Raw genomic sequence first — 21,685 nt, 5'->3', positions numbered from 1 at the left:
CATCTGGCAGTGACAAGACATTCTCATGGGGCCAGTACCATCTACTCCACTCCTTGATAGGCCAGTCTTGCTGGGCAGCATCCTAGACCCTTGAATGGCTGAAATATTTGCCAGAAGCAATGGCCATTTAGGGAGGTGGTTGGTTTTAAACAGCTGACTGGGAAAGTGTGATGCACTCTCCACGAGTTGCTCTTCCATTCTTGATTCCAGATTCCCAGCACCTCTCCCCTCCTCCAGATTATAACAAAAACCATCAGGGCATCATTAGATGCATCTGCATATAATATCTAGTTTGCCCCTAAAAGGCTAGGGTGTCCTCATGGGGAAAATAAAATAATGCATTTCATGTGGGTTTTGGGAGAGTGTATGAGAGAGGATTAAGAGAAAGAGACATAAAGTACACATAGCTGTGTGTCTGTGTGCATCTGTTTCCTCCCTGACATTTTTTCACCACCTCCTTTTATATTCTTTCAATATATTTTTCCAACATCCCATACTGTAAATTCTTGCCTGCCTCACTATATTATGAGCTTATGTGATGTTCCCATTAGCTGAAACTATCTGTGGTGCACTTTAAAGCAGGCTGCTGGTCTTCCTGTTATGCCTAGATTGCTGGCTTTTATATTATTCATGCTGCAGAGCCTGAGGTTTTAAGTAAACTTGGAGGTGCTATAGCTTCTGACTACTCATTTGCTCTTTCAGTACTCAGTCTTGACTCTGTAACTCCCCTGCGTAGAGTCATAAATATATCTCAGTGGAGGGGGTTTTTTTGGTGGGGAGGGAGCTACAAATTATATATACACTTTAAAACACACTAAAGCAGAGGTGTGTAATCTGCAAAAACCCTGGCGAGCTGCAAATTCAATAAAGTCCTGACTATTGATTGACTGGTTGTACAAATTGGACAAGTTAGCAGCTAATTGGGTGCCTTGCTTAGGCAGTATGTTGAACATGGCTTTTAAAAGGAGCATTGGAGTCACTAACTTAGAATGTCAGAGGATAACTGTACCATGACCGAAAAGGTCAGTAATTAAATGGCACACAGGTTAATTGCAGGGACAGACAAGAGAACTGAGATGGGAGATCAAAATGCATTAATTTAGCAAGGGGAAAGAGGAGAAAAGCTTTGAAAATCTGTTACACATTCAAGCCCATCCTTGGCAATTTTAGTTGAGATTAGGTTTTGTGCTCATTAAAGTCTGGAGCTAGATTCAGGGAATACAGCCAGACATGGGGGTGGCAAACATTAGATCCAGCATAGCTCTCAGACACAAACCCACTGTGTTGATGTCTTAAGCTTTTCATATCCTCAGCCTACATGATCTTTCTTTTGTGGGAAATCTTAATATTTGATCCAACTTATTACTTAATATTTTGGGATTTCCTCCTCCTCCTCTGCTCCCTGCTACACAACACACACAATGGTTCTACTTTTAATTGGAGATGCGATATCTCTCAAAATGTGGACACTCAATAGGCTGAAGCTCCTATTGGGTTTTGTTGCATTACATTAAAAAACAACAACCCTCTGTAAATTAGTTAAAATATATGTGGATATATTGAAAAGGCAACAATTGAGCAATACAAACAAATATTGGGGGCACAGAAGATGGGGAAGGAAATAACCTTTTCTTTAGCAACTATGGATCAGCATTGATGAAACTGCTTGACTGCGTTACTAATTTTCTATTCTAAGCATGGTGTAGCATGGCCTTTGTCACATTGCTGAAGCTCAGCAGGTTTGGGTGAGATACCCTGGGAACCTTCTGCAAACTGATGTAAGTTCCATGATGGGAGAAAGGTGGAATATACAGTGGTACCTTGAGTTAAGTACTTAATTCATTCCAGAGGTCCGTTCTTAACCTGAAACTGTTCTTAACCTGAAGCACCACTTTAGCTAATGGGACCTCCTGCTGTTGCCGCGCTGCGGGAGCACAATTTCTGTTCTCATCCTGAAGCAAAGTTCTTAACCCAAGGTAATATTTCTGGGTTAGCGGAGTCTGTAACCTGAAGCGTATGTAACCCGAGGTACCACTGTAAATTGAATAAATACAATAAAAAGCATGATCTTAGGGTCAGAATTCACTATAGCAGTTTAGGATCTACAGTCCATGTTACCGAATTCTTCTTCTTCTTCTACATGCATCTTAATTCCTGCACCAATGCGAATGAGATTATACAAATATTCTTTTTTATTACTGTGCCATGACAATGTGTTTTTCTTCTTTCAGGTTTGTTTCCAGCAGTTTTGAACTTGGCTTCTAATGCTCTCATCACCACAAATGCTACCTGTGGGGAAACAGGGCCTGAAATGTACTGCAAGTTGGTTGAACACGTGCCTGGCCAACCTGCAAGAAACCCTCAGTGTCGGCTCTGTGACCTGCGCAGTAAGATTCCAAATCGTACGTGTGCAATTTTTCTTTCATGATGTGTGTCCATCTAGCCATCCTGCCTAGCATCACTGTTAATATGATATGTTTGGTTAAAATAAAGCACCTTAGTAGCCCTGGTTATTGAATGTGCTGATTCATGCACAGTGGGTTGGGTTTTGGACATGGGAAGGAAATCCATCAATGGAAGTATCTCCAGCATTTGAGAAACTTTGGGACTAGGTCAGAGCAAGTCTACTTCTTTTTTCCTGCATATACAGAAAGCATTCAAGACATTTCCCTGGTTATTTTCAGGACTATCCTCACATGATAGGACATCCAGTGACATCATTTGTAATGCATCAGTCAGAGACTTGTGCCATGTCATTTTTTCCTCATGGGAGAAAACCCCAGAGAGAAAAATGGCTTCATCACTTGCTTATCCGTGTGGCTATTAGTGTCTCTACTAAGAGGGCCCTTTTAATTCTAATATCTATTTACCAGTGCTATGGTCTTTTAAGCCTCTGTTAAGAACTGTGTACTTCTGCAATCCAGTCTCTGTTGTTAGTCTGCAGTGCAGCCAGCCTTTAAAATACACGGCCTTTCATTACAATCTCATCACATTTTAAGGTTTGCAAAATGTTCATTTGCCACAATGAACTGTTTTATTTACCCAGAGATGGTCCTTTAATAAGAATGACATGTAATGTAACCAGACTTTAAATGGTCCCCTTGGAATTTGTGAATCTGGTGTACCTCCCCTTAATTACTGTAGAAGGAAATGAACACACACTCCCCAGTTAATCATGTGTGAGCACAAATTAAAGACCACACTTTGATGGGTTGCCTGTGTGAGCTAACTCCCCTGTCATTCATCACTGAGGTTGTTCCTTAAGCCTGCAGTTCTATCCCATTTTTCCTGATGGTGTATAGTATATTTTGTCTCTCCCCTTTTGAAATTGGGAATACATTCCAGCAATTAATCAGTGGTTTCAAATTAATTAAGATTAAACTTCCGTAATGGGATTACAGTTAATTGTATATTCATCTCTCATTCCTCCTTTTCATGACTAACCCTTATATCAATTTGACTTGAGGAGGCTGATAGCAAAATTTCCAATTAGACAACTTCTATCACTATCACCTCAGAGACCCGGGTTTGATTTACAGTTGATTTCTTCCCCACTAAGATTTTTTTTTTTAGCGGATTGCCAAAAAAAGAAGATCAGACATAGTAAAAAAACACCCAAAAAAACAGTATTGAGAGCAAAGTAATGCCTTTCCCCCTGCTCTTGGTATTTTATTTAAAAAATGTTGTTGATATGAATCCAATAACTCAATTCTCTCCCTAATTTTATAACACACTACTGTTAATGCTTCTAGAGGTATTGAATCATTTGATATTTGCATACAGTTTATGACATTTGCAGTTTTTAGACTGACACCTCCTATTCCTCCCACAACTGCTTTAATTGTGCTTTAGACACTCTGCTTTTTCACTTCTGAGGCAGGATTTCTTTCCTTCAGTGAACTGCTGATTTGAATCAAAGCATAAGCTTATAAAAATTAGCACCCTGGCTCAAAAATTTTAAAAATGTGGTTTTTTACATGTTAGATCCAAATCATTGCTATTATCTGTTGCTGTTATCCAAAAAGAAAGATCAGTTTGTACAAGGGAGGACCCATCAACTGGATTGGGGCATGCATGTGCAACTGGACCCTGTACACTTTGATATCCTAGCTAGATACCTGTAGCCACTAGTTATGAACTGTGGATGTAGTTGCAACGTTGTCCTGACCAAGATGTCTGCAAGAGACTGACAGGGCAATCCTAACCATGTCTACTCAGAAGTAAGCCCTACTGAATTAAATGGAGCTTACTCTCTAGTTACTGATTTACAGGAATTAGGAATTAGGCAACTGGAATTAGGAAGGGCAGCAGCACAACTTAAAGCACTGGATCTGGACCCTGATACCACTGAGCTTAACTAGCAAAACTAGTCATACTGCTTGAAAAATTCTCCATTTGTCTGTATGACATGTCCACGGTTCACAACTACCACTTCTTCTCCATCTTCTTCTGACAGTAGCTGACAGCTTCATTGGGTGTAATTCACTGGACCCTGCTGCTGAGCATTTGCCATTCATTTCAATGGGCTGTGCATGGGAAATGCATTTAAAATCTCATTGAAACAACAGCCTATAGCCTAAGCACTACAACAGAGCATTGTGTTTTAAGAGGCCTTAGGAGTAAGAAGTATGGGGAATCGTGGAAAGATCATCTCTCTCTCTGTTTTAGCTGCATCTTTAATCTCTTCCTGATTATGTCTTGGAAATATATTTCATCCTAAAGCTTTGTGGTGCACTTCTAAAGCTTGTGGTGTGCTATTGCAAGCACTGGAAAATAATTTTATCCTGGATATTATATGTGCCTCTCACACACATTATTATTATTATTATTATTATTATTATTATTATTATTAAATAATGCATGAAACAGAATGAATTGGCTGAGTTGGTTGAAATGGAATTTGTGAGTGAGATGGAAGCCAAGTCACATTCACTGCTAATTAGCTTCATTATTATTTTTGCATTTTACTAATGTTCCAACAGTACGACACCCCATAACAAATGCAATTGATGGCAAGAATACTTGGTGGCAAAGTCCCAGCATTCAGAATGGGATGGAATATCACTATGTGACCATCACACTGGACTTGCGGCAGGTAACTTTTATGCTTTGTTTCTTCTGCTGAATTTTGGTGCCGAAATTTGAGCTAGAGGGACCGATAGTCTGGATTAGTGCAAGGGAAGAAACAATCCTCTGTAAATCACATCCACCAACATAATATATTGCTCGTGTGAATAGAACACTCACATGAGCAGTAATTGGTTTACAGATAGTGGTGGTAAGAATGGCATTACCTTTTTCAGAGCACTTTTTATATACAAATATTGAACGTCTAGTGCTGAGACTGGAGTCTAGAACACTGAAAGTTAATCTTTAAATGTTCTTAGAAATGCAAAAAGATTACAACACAATCACTTTGTTGTTCAAAAATGGCAAATTGTAACAAATGTGCTTCCATGAAGCGGGCATAGTTCCAGTTTTCTTTGATCCAAGTAGGCCTTTGAAGAAATGTCATTGTGTTACAGAAAGCTCTGCAAGCTGTGTATCATTTTTTTTTGGGGGGGGGGGGGAATTGAACCTAGTATACTTGGAAAGCAAGCAAGTCCTGAGATACATTTGCATTAGACTCTGTAGGAAGTAGCTTTAGGTTTCTCATCGCATCTCCTGTCATTCTTCTCCTTCCATGGTAAGTTTGATGAAATGGCAAGTGTATAGATTCTAGGAGGCTGTTATCATTTGATGTTCACAAGAATGCTGGATTGTGGCAGGTGTACAACTAAGAGGACTTGGAGTGACAGAAGAGAAGTGGCTTTATTTCCCTTTAGCTAATGCAAATACAGAATATCTAGTTAGGTGCCAGAAATAACACACCGCGATGTTATATTTGCTCCTGCTGCAGCTCAGTATCCAAGAAATTGAAAATAGCTTAGATAACCTAAGAGATTCCTCCCTTCCTTTTACTCATTCCCCGTGGAGCATTATCACACTGACTCCTGAAGCTGCCATCTTGACTGCAGCGTTGATCCCACACCCTGTGTGACAATAGCCAGAGCACCAGTTGATGGGGGATGAGAGTAGAGATTAAAGTTAAATGAAGAATTACTGAGTGTATTTTATTTGAGGGGGCCAGAAATAGAGCCAGTTACTAACATTAGGATTAAATCTGCTAATGAAACAGGGAACAAGGCATGTAGAGCTGCTTAATAAAACCAGTGCAGAAGGAAATAAGATACTTGATATGAGGTGAGCTGGGATGTATAATCAACTAAGCTACCCCTTGGCAAAACTCAGCGGACCCTTCAGTTAACACCCACAAATCACTTGCTCTTCCCTCCCCGTGGAGGGTGACTGAGTCACGTATAGTACATTTCACAACCAAAATTAGCAGCCTCATCCTTCAACAGATCTGTGAGAGTTCTGCCTCTCTTCTTACTACTAAGATTCTCCTGTGTCTTTTTTTAATGGTCTTCTCACTCTCCCTGTGTTGCTTTTGCCCTAGAAAAGGGATCAACCTAGGCTGACTCCTCTTCCCCAAATTCTTTTCACAACCTCCTTTGTCTTCAGCTATACTCAATGAACAAGTATCACAACCCTTATGAACCCCATTGCTTCTGAAAGACCAGGTTTATGACATCCCCCGCTTTTCATAAGAGCAATCTTCCCAGGGTCCTCTTCTGTCTGCCTCAACAAGGTTCACAGCTTCTTGGCCTCCCTCCTGAGTTATTTCTGACCTCATTAATATAACATCTGAAAATAATTATATAAATGGCCCACTTGCTAATCCACTTAAGCCCTAATATAGTCACCAAACATGTGCCTCTCACATGTTTGGTGACTATATTAGGTCTTAAGTGGACAGTTTCTCAAAAAAATAGGTAGTAAAAACACTGTGGTAATTCAGAACTTCAAAATCTGAAGGGAAGTTGTCACCTCCCTTCCCAGTAATGCCTACCGAGAGCTTCTTCTCCAAAGGCCTAAAGGCTTCATCTGTTAAATTAGGGATCAAGTATGAGTGGAAACTGTGGAAGTCTGGCTTCTGCACTTCACGTCAACCTCTTCCTCACTGCTACACTTGTTTTTTCACCCTATAACTCTACTCATACCCTTTTCCAAAATGCTATGAGGTATGTTGTGTAGTATAACATTGATTTGCAGGGAATGTTAGGAGAGAAGTTGCTTCTGATGGCTTAAAGAGGATCTTCATTGCCTCCCTCAGTAGTGGCACATAAAAAAAAAAGTGAAATAATGATAAGCAAAAAAGGAATGGTCACTGCAGCAAATAATCTTACCCCCCCCCCCCCGCCGCCTCTGCCCTCCCAAAACATAACTGAATGGCGTTCCAAATTATTTTCAATCACTAGTTGAGAATCCACAAAAATCAACAATTGTTATGTCTACTTGCTTGGCCTTAGAATTTCAGAGATCCCCCAGAGTAAGTAATGCTTCTTAGGCTGGAAAGATGTGCTGTGGCCAAGGTGAGACCATTGCCAAAAGCAGCAGCCTATGCCCCTACTTCCCCACATTTCTGGCCAGAGATATTTTTCTAGAAAAAAGGGTGCTGGAACTCACCATAAAACCTCCCTCCTTCTCTTAGAATGGAAATGGCACCCACCTGAGTGGTGCCAGAACTGAGTTCCGGCTAAAAAAGCTCTGCTTCTGGCAGTGTTCTATCAGGAAAGTTGTGTGAAACAAAGTCAGCATATTGTGGGGTCCCCACCTTTCTCCACTTCATTGGCTGTTGCCAAAACTTGCAACTTTATGATGTCACATCACAATTTATGTGGCATTGAATCCACAGGATGAGGAGATGTGATGCTACTCCTTTCAGAGGTGGATACACAGTTGTATTGTTCAGATCTAGTCTTAGACACATACCCATCTATGTAATAAAATACTGAATAAAACATGGGGTTTCTGTTTTGTTTGTGGTTTTACGGATGGAGTCAAAAGGACAAGATGAAGACATCAAGTGGTTGTCCTTTTTCTTTTTGGAAAGCTTGTGATCCAGTCATTACTAGGCATTTTACGGATGGGCCCTTATTAAAATGCTGTATCCTTTTGTACAACAGATTGGACATTTTCTATTGCTAAAAGTCATGGTCTGTAAATTGCAGGAATGCATTAGTGGCTGTTATTATTGATAATTATGAATGTACATAGAAAGCTTTTAGCAGATTCTAATGTTGTGGGGAATGAACCAAGAAAATAATTACAGTTTTCATCATTAAATAAACCTAGACCTTTTGGAGGAGTTGAATTGTATTTTTGGTGACTATCCATCATAATAAAATAATAGCATAACACAATAATAAATAATAATGCATTTCCCCCCAAAATGACATCATTTTAGCTGCATAAACAGGAAAATATAATTATTATTCCATTTTAGGGCAATTATAGTGTTCCTTTCGAAAACATGCTAGTACCATAAGCCAATGTATTTATGGTCTACCCTTAACTCTGCCCTGACTGGGGATCATAGGGTTGTCTCCAACACTGTTGCTCGTGCAGTGGGACTTTCCCTTCCACTTCTCCCCCCTGCACATCCTTAAAATCTGTGCCAGAGGGCTGGTGCAGCCTTCAATGCAACCCATAGTTTTGTGGCTAGGAAATAGCTGAAATCTTATATGCATAGCAAAAAGTCAACCTCCAGCACGTTTCAAGCTTCAAAATGGAAAGAAGGTTACAGCATTTGGGGATTTTTAGTTTAGAGAAAAGGCAAGTTAAGGTGACAAGGTAGAAGCTTACAATGTTGTGCATTGTATGAAGAAAGTGGATACAGAAAAGACTTTCTCCCTGTCTCAGAACACTATAACTAAGAGAAATCCAATGAAGCTGAATGTTGGGAGATTCAGGAGAGACAAGAGATTTATTATTATTAAATTATCATTTTTCAAACTTTGCGTAAATAAACTATATAATTTGCTCCCACCATGGCAGGGGTGGCCACCAACTTGGATGGCTGTAAAAAAAAAAAGGATTAGGCAAATTAATGGATGATAAGGCTACTAGTGGCTACTAAGCCTGATGGATATGTTTGACTGCCACAGTAGGAGGCAGTATGCTTCTGAATACTAGTTGCTGCAAACCACAGAAGGGGAGAGTGCTGTTGTACTCAGGTCTTGCTTGTGGGCTTCCCATAGGCTTCTGGTTGAACATTATGAGAACAGGTGGACCACAGGCCTGTACAGCAGGCTCTTCTCTGTATTTTTTTAATTTAAAAATCAGTAGGCTTCTATCACAAAGATTTGGGGGGGGGAGGTGATTTTAAAATAAAGTAATGTTTAGAAAGGTCTTTCTTGGAAGACTGAGATCAGCTTTGGACACCGCAAAGAGGAATCATGAGCAGCGGAGGAGAAAGTCATGCAAATGACTCATGAGGAAATGCATGGTTTCCATTAATTTCCTTCAATTTATGTAAATGTTTCTTCCCCCAAGAAAGAGGCACCTGTTTTTCCCTGCCTCATTCACAAGGGGCTTCAGAATGTCTTTATAATTTCAGTGGGAGGTTCATGTATTTGTTTGTTATACTTTTTGTTGCAAGCGGGATAAAAGGGAGAGAGGAAAGAAAGAAACAATGTCAGAACCCATTCACAATAAGTATTTTATATCAGGTTTTAATAATAATAATAATAATAATAATTTATTATTTGTACCCCGCCCATCTGGCTGGGTTTCCCCAGCCAATCTGGACGGCTTCCATAAAAACCAAAGATACAGTAAAATATCACAGATTAAAAACTTCCCTGAACAGGGCTGCCTTAAGATGCCTTCTGAATGTCAGGTAGTTATTTATCGCTTTGACATCTGATGGGAGGGCGTTCCACAGGGCGGGTGCCACTACCAAGAAGGCCCTCTGCCTGGTTCCCTGTAACTTGGCTTCTCGCAATGAGGGAACCGCCAGAAGGCCCTCGGAGCTGGACCTCAGTGTCCGGGCAGAACGATGGGGGAGGAGACGCTCCTTCAGGTATACTGGGCCGAGGCCGTTTAGGGCTTTAAAGGTCAACACCAGCACTTTGAATTGTGCTCGGAAACGTACTGGGAGCCAATGTAGGTCTTTCAAGACCGGTGTTATGTGGTCTCGGCGGCCGCCCCCAGTCACCAGTCTAGCTGCCGCATTCTGGATTAGTTGTAGTTTCCGAGTCACCTTCAAAGGTAGCCCCACGTAGAGCGCATTGCAGTAGTCCAAGCGGGAGATAACTAGAGCATGCACCACTCTGGCGAGACAGTCCGCGGGCAGGTAGGGTCTCAGCCTGCGTACCAGGTGGAGTTGGTAGACAGCTGCCCTGGATACAGAGTTGACCTGCGCCTCCATGGACAGCTGTGAGTCCAAAATGACTCCCAGGCTGCGCACCTGGTCCTTCAGGGGCACAGTTACCCCATTCAGGACCAGGGAGTCCTCCACACGAGCCCGCCCCCTGTCTCCCAAAAACAGTACTTCTGTCTTGTCAGGATTCAACCTCAATCCATTAGCCACCATCCATCCTCCAACCGCCTCCAGGCACTCACACAGGACCTTCACTGCCTTCACTGGTTCTGATTTAAAAGAGAGGTAGAGCTGGGTATCATCTGCATATTGATGAACACCCAGTCCAAACCCCCTGATGATCTCTCCCAGCGGCTTCATATAGATGTTAAAAAGCATGGGGGAGAGGACAGAACCCTGAGGCACCCCACAAGTGAGGGCCCAGGGGTCTGAACACTCATCCCCCACCACCACTTTCTGAACACGGCCCAGGAGGAAGGAGCGGAACCACTGTATGACAGTGCCCCCAGCTCCCAGCCCCTCTAGGCGGTCCAGAAGGATGTTATGGTCGATTGTATCAAAGGCCGCTGAGAGATCCAGCAGAACTAGGAAACAACTCTCACCTTTGTCCCTAGCTCACCGGAGATCATCAACCAGCGCGACCAAGGCAGTTTCAGTCCCATGGTGAGGCCTGAATCCCGATTGGAAGGGATCCAAATGGTCCGCATCCTCCAGGCGTGCCTGGAGTTGTTCAGCAACCACGCGCTCAATCACCTTGCCCAAGAATGGAAGATTTGAGACTTTTAAAATGTACACAGCTGATTGACCATCTAAATTTAACAAACATAAAACGATGCCAGCCTTTCCTTGTCATTTGTGATGTGAATGTGATAGTTCATGTTTTTTACAACTTCTATTAAACGTTTCTCCGGCATTCTGGAGCCTCTTGTTCACATGTCTTGATTTGAAAAAAGCCCTACGTGAGGAATTACTTCATGATACCTTCTCCTAGACCTAGACTATAACTGAAGTGTTGGGAACAGGAAGACTGGCTACTGAGTGCCTCAAGTCAGTGTACTGGCTAATTTGTATAGGAAGTTCTTCCTTTTATCCCCAGAAAAGGTCTTTCCACACTGATTTCTGTTAAAGCAGAAACAACTTCACTTTAACAGATAACAGACAGCTGTCAGGTACTTGGTTGGCAACCTCCCCACCTGCACTTACAGGAAAGTGAAGCCGAGGCTGCTGTGAGGTTGTTTTTTCCAAGAAGGCTGCAGAGTGCTGTCCACCAGAGATACAAACTGCAGTTTGAAAGAAAGCGCTCTCTCTCTCTCTCTCTCTCTCTCTCTCTCTCTCTCTCTCACACACACACACACACACACACACACACACACAGGCCATCCTTCAGCCTTCTAAACTAATCAGAATAAATTTGTATGCGTATTCATGTTTGCCATTCTATATATAGTACCTGTTTGATTAATGCCACAATCCTACAGAGTTAGGCATCTTCAGCTAAGCTGTTGAAGCCAATGCAATTAAAACCGACTGTCTTTATGCAGTACTCTGAGTCAGCAGCATGCTCCAAGATCTAGAACAACAGAAGCTTGTTGAATTATCATGCCATGTTAAGGCTTATCTGTTAGCAGTTTTGTTTTTACGGGTGGACAGGTGTGTTTTCAACTGCGAATTGTGCCTGCAAATTCTGGAAACTTATCTGTACTCAAGTTTGTTAAAAGGGCCAGGGCTATCAGTGAAGTGTGCAGCATTTTCATGTACTGTAAATATGTTTTTATATTCTGCTGAAAGCTGCCCAGAGTGGCTGGGGAAACCCAGCCATATGAGCAGGGAATTATTATTATTATTATTATTATTATTATTATTATTATTATTATTATTGGAGTTGGGTATCATCGTCAGTGACATATATGTATTCTACTTCATCCTTAAGAACATAAGAAATGCCTCCTGGATTAGGTCAATGACTCATTTAGTCCAGACTAGATGCCTGTGGGGAAATTGCAAGCAGGACCCCAGCAGAAGTGCACATTCCCCTCCTGTGGTTTTCCAGGAACTGGCATTGAGAAGCATTTCTGCCTCTGAAAATGGAGGCAGAGCATAGCCATCGTGGCTAATGGCCTTCCCCAACATAGTGCCCTTCTGATGCTTTGGACTACAATTCTCACCAGTCCCAGCCAGCACCAGCCTTCCCATGTTGGAGAAGATTGTTCTAACATGTATACACACTTGGCACCCTAGAAGCAGTGGCAAGCCCCATAAATGAAGTCAAAGTGTTGGGAAGTTTCGGAGTGTTGTGGTAAGATTACACAATGGGAGCTGAGTCTTGGTCAGCTTTGCTCCTGTTTTTGAAATATACTGCAGGTAAGCAGTTTATGGGGAATCAGGACAAAACCTTTAAAACTGGATGTTTGCAGCATAAATAACAGTATATGGGAATATCTATGGTCACAAGATATGACAGAATTACTATTGCAGCTGCCGTTTATCTCTGAACAGACATTAAAATTTAGGATCTTTGCTAAAGATTAAAACCGCTCCAAGGGCAGAAACATTTTATTGCTAACACAGAGTTAACACAAGGATGGTGACAGCAATAGACCCTTTAGAGGGGATGTTCTAATGGTTGCATAGCTTTTTTACATTTGGAAATATATGGATCATTTCTCCATGATGGGCTATGGGGAAACTAATGAGTATTTCTCAGAATTAGGCTTTCATTGTTATAATGCGCTTAAATATGATTCAATACATTTCAGGGAGCAATATGTATACCCAGTGCTTTCTTTGGGGGAGGGGGTACGCAGGGGGTACGCATACCCCTAAACATTTTGTGAATATTTGTACTTTTGTCCATTGACTGTATTTATTTTTACTGATTTTGAACTATAAAATGGTGATTTTCTTGAGTCAAAATGAGAGCACCCCTGAACATTTTTTAAAAGAATAAAAGCACTGTGTATATCTAATAAATGCAAGTGGGGAATTTATGGCCAGAACATTTGGATAAAACCAAAGTGGGGAAGGCTATTCTAGATTTGACATGGTTTCAGCGGATAATCCAAAAGTAAGTCAAAATGGTAGAAAGTTTCAAATTACTGTCATAAAAAATGAGTTTCAGAAGTAGTAGAATCTTGTGTAGACTTGCTCCTGTTTTTGAAATATACTGCAGATAAGGAGCTTATTGGGGGGTAAAAATAGCTTTTTTAAAAAAAAAAAGCTGGATGTTTCCAGCATATATAATGTAATAATATAATGTAATATCATATGATATGACATGTTATGATAGGAATATATGTGGTCACAAAATAATGGCAGAACCATTTGCCTGAAATTATCTCCCTTGGAGGTGTATCTAGCATAAACTTTTCATCTGTTGGTGAAGATAGCTAGGCCTTTGGGGATGGTGACAAAGACCACTTACCATATTCAAACAGCAGTTTTATTTATTTATTTCTTGGCAGGCAATCGATGCCTGGGGAGGGGGGGGGGGTTGATGATCTGGTGGCGGACCTTACAGAGCCAGTCTTCTGTGGGGCATAAAAGCTTGAAGCAGTCATTCCACTATCCTATATATGCTATAGCTCTGGCTCGAGGTCAATGGGCAGCACATGAGTGTGGCCTTGCTGTGGAGCATCTCATTCTCCATATTCAGGGCCAGGAAGAGTTTGTCTGCAGACAGATTGGGCCGGCCTGGAGGTTTGGCCTTCCTCATAGCAGTTTTCAACTTTTGGGGGAAAACAGTATTGGGTTGGATCCTTAGTCTAAATCTTGGGGGTGGGATGTAAATTCAGGGTAACCTGCTAAAGGAGTCCAGAGGTTGGGTTCTGACTGAAAACCCCAGAGAGGGGCAAGTGAATTGGCTGTGCAAATAACAAAGTAAGTCAAAGCAGTTGTGATTCTTTTTATATTTGATGGGTGAAATAAAACTAAGTCAGAGTATACATTTATTTCAGTGACTCTGCTCTGAATATGACTAACATTGGGTGAAATTTCCAAAAAAATCCAGAAAAAAGAAAGAAAAAAAGAAAGAAAAAGAAAACATTCACCGTTTAAGCCTTATTTTCAATGACATATTTCCAAGACTTCCCCACACCTCCCCTTCTTGTATTCCAATTCCATTTATTTGGTTCAACAAGTTCTTATCCCCAATTTCTGACCTTATTGTATTTAGTTCATTATTATATTTAGTTCATTTTATATAACCAATTTTACCTTATAAACCTCAGTCTTTATACATTAGAATCTTTTTCTAAGGTCGACCCCAAGTCCCTTCCACGAATTCCCCATTTTTATACTCATAACAAAACAAAATAAAAAAGAGCCAACATGTGTTACCCAACATGTTTTATTTTGTAAGCTGATCTAACTTTATTTTCGGTAATGGAAATCGATATCATAACCTAAAACTTACTCCCCAGTGCAACACCCCAAGAACACCGCTTTATTTTTGTATCCATGAGCACATTTGTTTATAACCTTTATCATGCTTACTGCAAAAAACAACAACCAACCACTTTCAAAATTAGGGTTATTTAAGAATTAATGAAATCACAATGATGTTAAAATGAAAGCCAAAGCTTAGTCCAACAACACAGATAAGCTCAAAATAGCCAGCTGTCGCAGTGCTGTCAGGCAAGGAATGTCCAGAGTGAGAAATTAACTCTTTATTGTGACATTTCCAAGTTAGGGAAAGGCATGTCCACCATTCCTACATGTCTCAGCTACTCCTAGGTGTGCATCCCATGAGGCAGTTGCTGCAACAGAGAGGCCCTGCTCCCTACCTCAGCTTGTGTCTCCCCTATACCAGCTGCACACATATAACCTACATGTAACCTTTTGTTCCTCCTACTTCAGTCTTCTTCTGATCCTGGGAGACAGTGGAGCAGGAGAGGTGGGGGCAGGAGGAGAAGGTATGGAAACCCTTGACTCTACACCAGCCTGACCTCTTTCTCCCTCCTCCAGCACCTGTTCTTCACTCTCCAATCCTACAGCTTCTCCTGCCTCTGACTCCTGTCTCCCAGCTGCAGCAGGCTCCCCCCAGATCACAGACCCCATCTTGCAAATCAGTCTCCAACCCCACTTCTCCCATTGCCCACTCATCAGTATCCAACCAGCACACTCCTCAGTGTCCAACCAGTCCCTAACACCAACAAACAGTTCAACCAAATCATAAGGATACAACTTCTCAGCAGTCATATTTAAAGCTTTTTGATGCAACAACGACAAAAATGCCATTCTTGAGTCAGATGTCAGTCATCACAATAGAAATGTGGCAGAACTAAAATGAGAAGCTCTTCTACTTCAGTAGAATATTTTTACTTTTTCACAAGGCTTCATTATTCCATATTTAACATTCCTTTTATATAAGGCACATTAGGAACAATACACCATTAAAAAAACTTTGTCAGAGTATGTGGCAATGCTGCTACTAACATGAGTTTGACCAAACTGCGGGAGGCAGTGGAAGACTGGGAGTAAGTACCATCGAATTCAGTAGGACTGATCACTGAGTTGGATTGCACCAAAAATGTCATCTATGCATTTTCAATGACATGACTGAGGTTTCAGAATGAACATTGGTTGGACTAAGGCTAATCTATCACAATAAATAAAGGGGTTGGGTGACTCCAGTACAGCTTGTTGCTGCAACTCCATGAAATATAGGTATGAAAAAATTAAGTCTCAAGTTGTTAGAAGCTATACATAATTCCTACATACATATTACTCATATTACAGATATGTAAGTAGCTATTCAATTGTATTTCTCTGTGTGACGCTGTTCTGCAAGCTAAATTACACAAACGGCTCCTAGCTAATGGATTTATTTTGAGCTAGAAGAGCAGGTGGGAGCAATACACAATGAGATTTCCTGCTTCATTGGCTAGCGGTATGTAGATTAATGATTCATTTCAGCACAATATGAATAATATTAGTGTAGTGAATTACCCTTTGTAATAGGATACAGTTTCCTGTGTCTTATGAGCCATTTGTTAGTGGGTATTGCAAGTTATGGAAGTGTGCTTCACAGTGTGTACTGTACAGATTGAGGCAATTACCAGTGGAAATGGAATCTTGTGTCTTATCATGTGGACCATACTGTCTAATACAGGGAAATTCCTGGAAATATTTAGAGGGGTTCTTTGGTAACTCTGTTCTACAAGCTGTGCTGCCCCACAGGCCCCAGGACAGAAAATGGAATTTACAAAATCTAAAACACTGTAACAATTAAAAATTCTAACAGATAAAATGTGTGTGTGCAGCTGTAAATAATTGCTTAGCTATTCTCAATCATTAAACACTTGAAAAGGATTTTTCTTTTTAAAAAAAATACTTCCACAGTTCATTGAGACATATTTTTACATATGATTTACATTAATTATAAATGATGAATTAAATAGGTTTTGGAAGTTGACTTGGACTTCTGAACAAGTGTGTTGATCACAACACACGTCTGCAGCATAAATCTGTTTACAAAATATATAAACATCCTTTTACATTTTGCATAGACCTCTACCTCTATCAATTTTAGCTTTCTCTTCTATTATAGTTTCACCCTCCATCCTTTCTGCTCTTTTAAATGATTCATTCTTATGATTGTTCCAAAATTGCCAGTTAAAACAGAATTTGTGGCATATCCTGACCATTATCCATATTGGATCGGCCTATGTCTTACATATTTCATGAAGACATAAGCTACAGTTTATTTTTATCTATTTAACAAAATTTATAGACTGCTTAATTTATTTATTTTTAAAAACCCACCTCTAACTGGCTTACAAAAGATGGACAGAGGTCAGTGTAATAACAAAAAAAAATTCCAACATGACCAAATAGCCACAAAAGCCCAAATGCTGTTGACTTCACATGTAAGAAAATATTAATGCAAATTAATAATCGATTTTTGTAACAATGGTCAATGCAAGGATTTCATGAACCTCCCAATATGCACAAAAATGTAAGGTGTGAACTAATTGTGCATGGATTCAGTTCACAGGAAAGCTGTTAGCTTCAGCATTTACTTTAGTTTGAGGATGATATCCTTGAGTGAGTGATCTGAATGTTCATTTTGTGTGTGTGGTTCATTTCACATATCTTCAGCAAATGAACACTTGCATTTTCCCTCAATCTCAGGGGGAATAGTAACCAAACCTAGAAGTAGCTGTTGAGATTATTGAAAATTACTTTCTGTGCGACATCAAGAGGGCACTTGGAACTGATCTTAGAGGTGGCGATGTGACATGTCTGGTATGTAACAGAATGTGCTCCTCCCCTCTCTGGATGTGGCTACTTCCATAGCTTTGTTGTTGTTTAGTCATTTAGTCGTATCCGACTCTTCGTGACCCCATGGACCAGAGCACGCCAAGCACTCCTGTCTTCAACTGCCTCCTGCTGTTTGGTCAAACTCATGCTGGTAGCTTCGAGAACACTGTCCAACCATCTCGTCCTCTGTTGTCCCCTTCTCCTTGTGCCCTCCATCTTTCCCAGCATCAGTGTCTTCTCCAGGGAGTCTTCTCTTCTCATGAGGTGGCCAAAGTACTGGAGCCTCAGCTTCATGATCTGTCCTTCCAGTGAGCACTCAGGGCTGATTTCCTTCAGAATGGATCGGTTTGATCTTCTTTTCCATAGCTTAGTGGGAACTAACTGGGACATTGGTCTTGCCAGTATAGGAAGTCTTAGCTGTTATGCAGAGCTGCTGATCTATCGTTGGCCAAAAAATACAAACTTTTGTAGTTATCCAGATTCCTGCTGCTTCCTGGTATTAGGGCACACCAGTTGCAAGATTTTCTCAAACCAAGAGTCCCCTTCCTAAACCCATAGGATACTCCATTATCTCAGAACTGGGTCTGCACCTTCCATAAGCCTGAAGCATTTCTAAGAGAGAGACTTCAGGTATTCCTTTCGCACCATGAGTGTGTGTGTGTGTGTGTGTGTGTGTGTGTTTTATGTGTGTGTGTGCCAATTTAAGATAACACTTCATGCGCTTTAAGAAGTGGACTGTAATCCATAGAAACTAGTGCAATCCTGTTCTCTCATTATCTTTAACTAATATGCTTAGGCTGCGTTCCATAAACCAGTTACTTGAGAGCAGTCCTATACAAACAAGCTGCCATTATGCTGCCATTGCTTCCTTATATCTCATTCAAGTCATCATCAATAGTCCAGTTAGATTGCATGTTGTATATTGCAGAGCTGCTGCAAGATTTGAACCCAATATTTGACTAGATTTACAGCTCAAACCTGCAGTGTCTTTTTAAAATGTCAAGTGTTCCTAGTTTCTACTGGCTTCTGTAGTCTTTGTTTCTTACAATATGGGCCTGCTCTCTCCTGGGGATTTTGGAAAGGCAGCGAAAATGTCCATTCTCCTATGCCTGGACTCTGACTGCTTATCTAGTCCTCAAGGATTGTTTCTCTCCCCACCCCTTTCCATTGTTTCTTTTCATGAAGCCACTCTCTGCGGAATGGACACTGCAATATCTAGGGTATTCCTCAACTTTCTCAGATGTCAATAACTTGGCATAATTTAAACAAAGAACTTGTGGATTTTTCCCGCAATTAAAGGCTGAAGTGGAGAGAATAGTCCATTGTCTATTCTATGCTTCAAAATGAGTTTGGTGTTCTATATTAATAATTACTGGTAGTACTTCACATTAAAATAAAAACCAGTCTCAAAAGAGTTTTGATTAGCTTGGAATTTTGATTATTTTCTGGGCTCTTTTTTAAAACACTCTTACTGCATTTTTCATCATGGGCTTAGCTAAAAGAAAGTGCTAAAAGTTTCAGATCTGCAGCGAGCAGAAAAATTAAATGTAGATCTTACTCCTGCTGCAAGAAACACAATACACATAATATCTAAGCACCTGTGGACTCCAGTCCAGCATGTTAATGGAATGAAACTTAATGCTAGTATTCTGTGCATACTTGGAAACCAGTTCAAACACCACACCACCCCCAAAAGATGTGGGGAAGCCTTGCACACACTATTCCGAGGCTAGATCTTTGCATCCAGAAAGTAGGTCTGAATACAGAGTTCAAGATACTGGATCAGGAGTCAACAGATTGCTAGCAACAGATTTAGCCAAGTAGAAGCTATTATTTGAACCACACCTGCCTGCATTTGGAACTAATATGGCAACCATTCTTGTTATAACATTTGAAATGTGCTGCATTCCACTCTTCTAAATGTCGGGGGGGGGGGGCGTGGATAAGTTTTCTTTTAATAGATAAAGCCAGATGGCTTTGAGTGCATGGTAGAAAGTATTTCTCTTCATGAAATAGCTGTACAAGTGTGATTCAACAATTTTTTCACAAACCACTAATACTAACACAATATCCTTATTGTTCCTTACCGTTGCCTCATCAGATTTCTCTGACATAAATTTATTTTATTATTTTTAGAACAGTTTAATTGAACTAAATGAAAAATAAAAATAAAAGGTATACTGTATCATTATAAAAGTTAACAATTATATATACTTATCTAATATATACATATAACCTACTATATTTTGTATAAATGTGTTCCAAATATCATTATACTTATCTATGCAAATTCTACATCTATAAGCAATCCATTCATAAGTTGCAAGTGTAGTCATATCTTCAATCCGTTGATTAAATAGAACCATACTGTCAGGGGTTCAGGGACAGAGGCACAGGTGAGGGGGGAGACGGAGAGCGAGGGGGAAGAATCCCAGGACAGCGAGGAAGAGGATGACAATGATTTGAGGGATTCCATGAGTCTTTCAAGTGAATCGGAGGATTCCCAGAAGGGGGCGCCTGTGGTAAGGCCGAGGGGAGTCACAGGGGGGACTCGTCAGGAGCAGGGGACCAGCAGGGGAACCCAAAGTGGGAGCTGGGAGTCGGGACCGGCTTCTCCGCCAGAGCGCAGTGAAGGGGGTGGAGATTCCAGGGGGCAGGAAGACCCTGCGGAAAAGGAAAGAAAGGAAGAGGTGGAGCAGCACAGCCCTCTTAAACTGGTGCAGAGGAGGGACTGACTCAGAGGGGACTTCAGCAGTCTAAGCGTAACAGACGTGGGGCTGCGCGCCTCGGCTGTGGAGCGTACAATGGACTTCAATAAACATTTTTTTTTTAAATCATATTTATTGAAATTTCCAAAATCCAGAAAGTAAAAATAAAACAAAAATAAAATACATTTGAAACCTTACTTTCATTACCCACTTTCTGGGACTCCCCCCTCCCCCATCCCTACCATATTCCCCTTTCATAACGTTGGTTCTACAAGCTCTCACTCCCAATTTAAAATTTAATTTGTTTAACCCAATATTCAAATTTAAATTTATACAGTCATCATCATTACCTTAAATAAAAATCAAAGATTCTCTCCCCAAGGTCCACCCCATTTTCCTTCCACGAGTTCCCTTTTTTTAAATAAAGACGCCCCAACAAAGTATAAAAACTATATAAAGATATAAAAGATAACAAGTATATAAAAAGAAAAATTCAGCAAATAGTTACACAGCCTTTGGATTCTAAATCTCCCCCCCCCCTTCCCCGGTTTAAATTCCCCATGTCCATCAGTCTATCTGTTGTCTGCCTGGAAATCTTAGATCCATAATCAGATTTTCCCCCAGTTCCTTGCCAGTTTTTTAAAAAGTTATTTTTATGGTATTTAACTTCAAATCTCCAATCCAAAAACGGCCCCTAAAGGCCTTTAGTTTCCTTGGTCTTTAAGGCTCCCCCCATTGTTCTTTCCATGTTGTAGTCCAGTTTCTTGTCTTGTTCCGCTGCTAAAACATTCTAATTCAGAAATTTAGTAGCTCTACAGGGGTTGTTGTTATTCAGGAACAAAAACTTACGTTCAGTCCCTTCCTTTCTTCAATAGAAAATTCTATTGTCTCCTTTAGTGTAAACACCCCTGTAGACAAAATACTATTTCAGTTTTGCAGCTTTCCCAGGAGATAACAAGTCCTGTACAATTCCAAGAGTATTTTTCCACTTACGACCATCTTTGTAATGTCCCGAAACCCCTCTAGGGGGATTGTAGTAACTTTGTTTCCTCTGATCCAAAAGTCCGATTGTTGTTCCATATTTTCGACATTTTGTATCCAAATCGTAGCAAATTGTAACGAAATTAACTAGCAAAGTCCTCATAGCAGAGTCCTCTTTAAATTTTCCGACTTTGACAGCTACTTTGACAGCTGTCAAAGTCTCCGTCTCTTTTCACCAGGCTCTCTCACAAATCGCCCCGGTTCCCAGGGGGGGTTATGTTTTCCTTCTCCCTCCACTCTTCTCCTCCAGCACAGTTCTTGTAGTTTTCCATCGTGGAATTCTTAATTTTTGTCAGAAATACGCTTCTTTCTAGACCTTGGTTACCCAGTCCTTGTTTTAAAATGTTTACAGTAGGGAGGGGGACTGACTTCCTTTTTGGATCCCCCCCCCGCTCGTGCCAAATCCAAA

The 21,685-nt window shown here is 40.7% G+C and overlaps 1 protein-coding gene across 6 annotated transcripts in view; it reads left to right on the top strand.

Moving 5' to 3' along the window:
• Positions 1–21,685, top strand: part of LAMA2 (laminin subunit alpha 2) — a 365,889-nt gene that overhangs the window by 85,541 nt on the left and 258,663 nt on the right. For all 6 annotated transcript variants that reach the window (XM_077926009.1, XM_077926008.1, XM_077926013.1 and 3 more), the window contains exons 2-3: positions 2,232–2,402; positions 4,983–5,095. In XM_077926009.1, the coding sequence (XP_077782135.1) occupies positions 2,232–2,402; positions 4,983–5,095 (284 nt within the window). The remainder of the gene's footprint in view (positions 1–2,231; positions 2,403–4,982; positions 5,096–21,685) is intronic.

This window comes from Podarcis muralis, chromosome 3 (genome assembly GCF_964188315.1).
Source record: "Podarcis muralis chromosome 3, rPodMur119.hap1.1, whole genome shotgun sequence".
Lineage (NCBI taxonomy): Eukaryota > Metazoa > Chordata > Lepidosauria > Squamata > Lacertidae > Podarcis > Podarcis muralis.
This window is presented reverse-complemented; position numbering and strand designations above follow the sequence as displayed.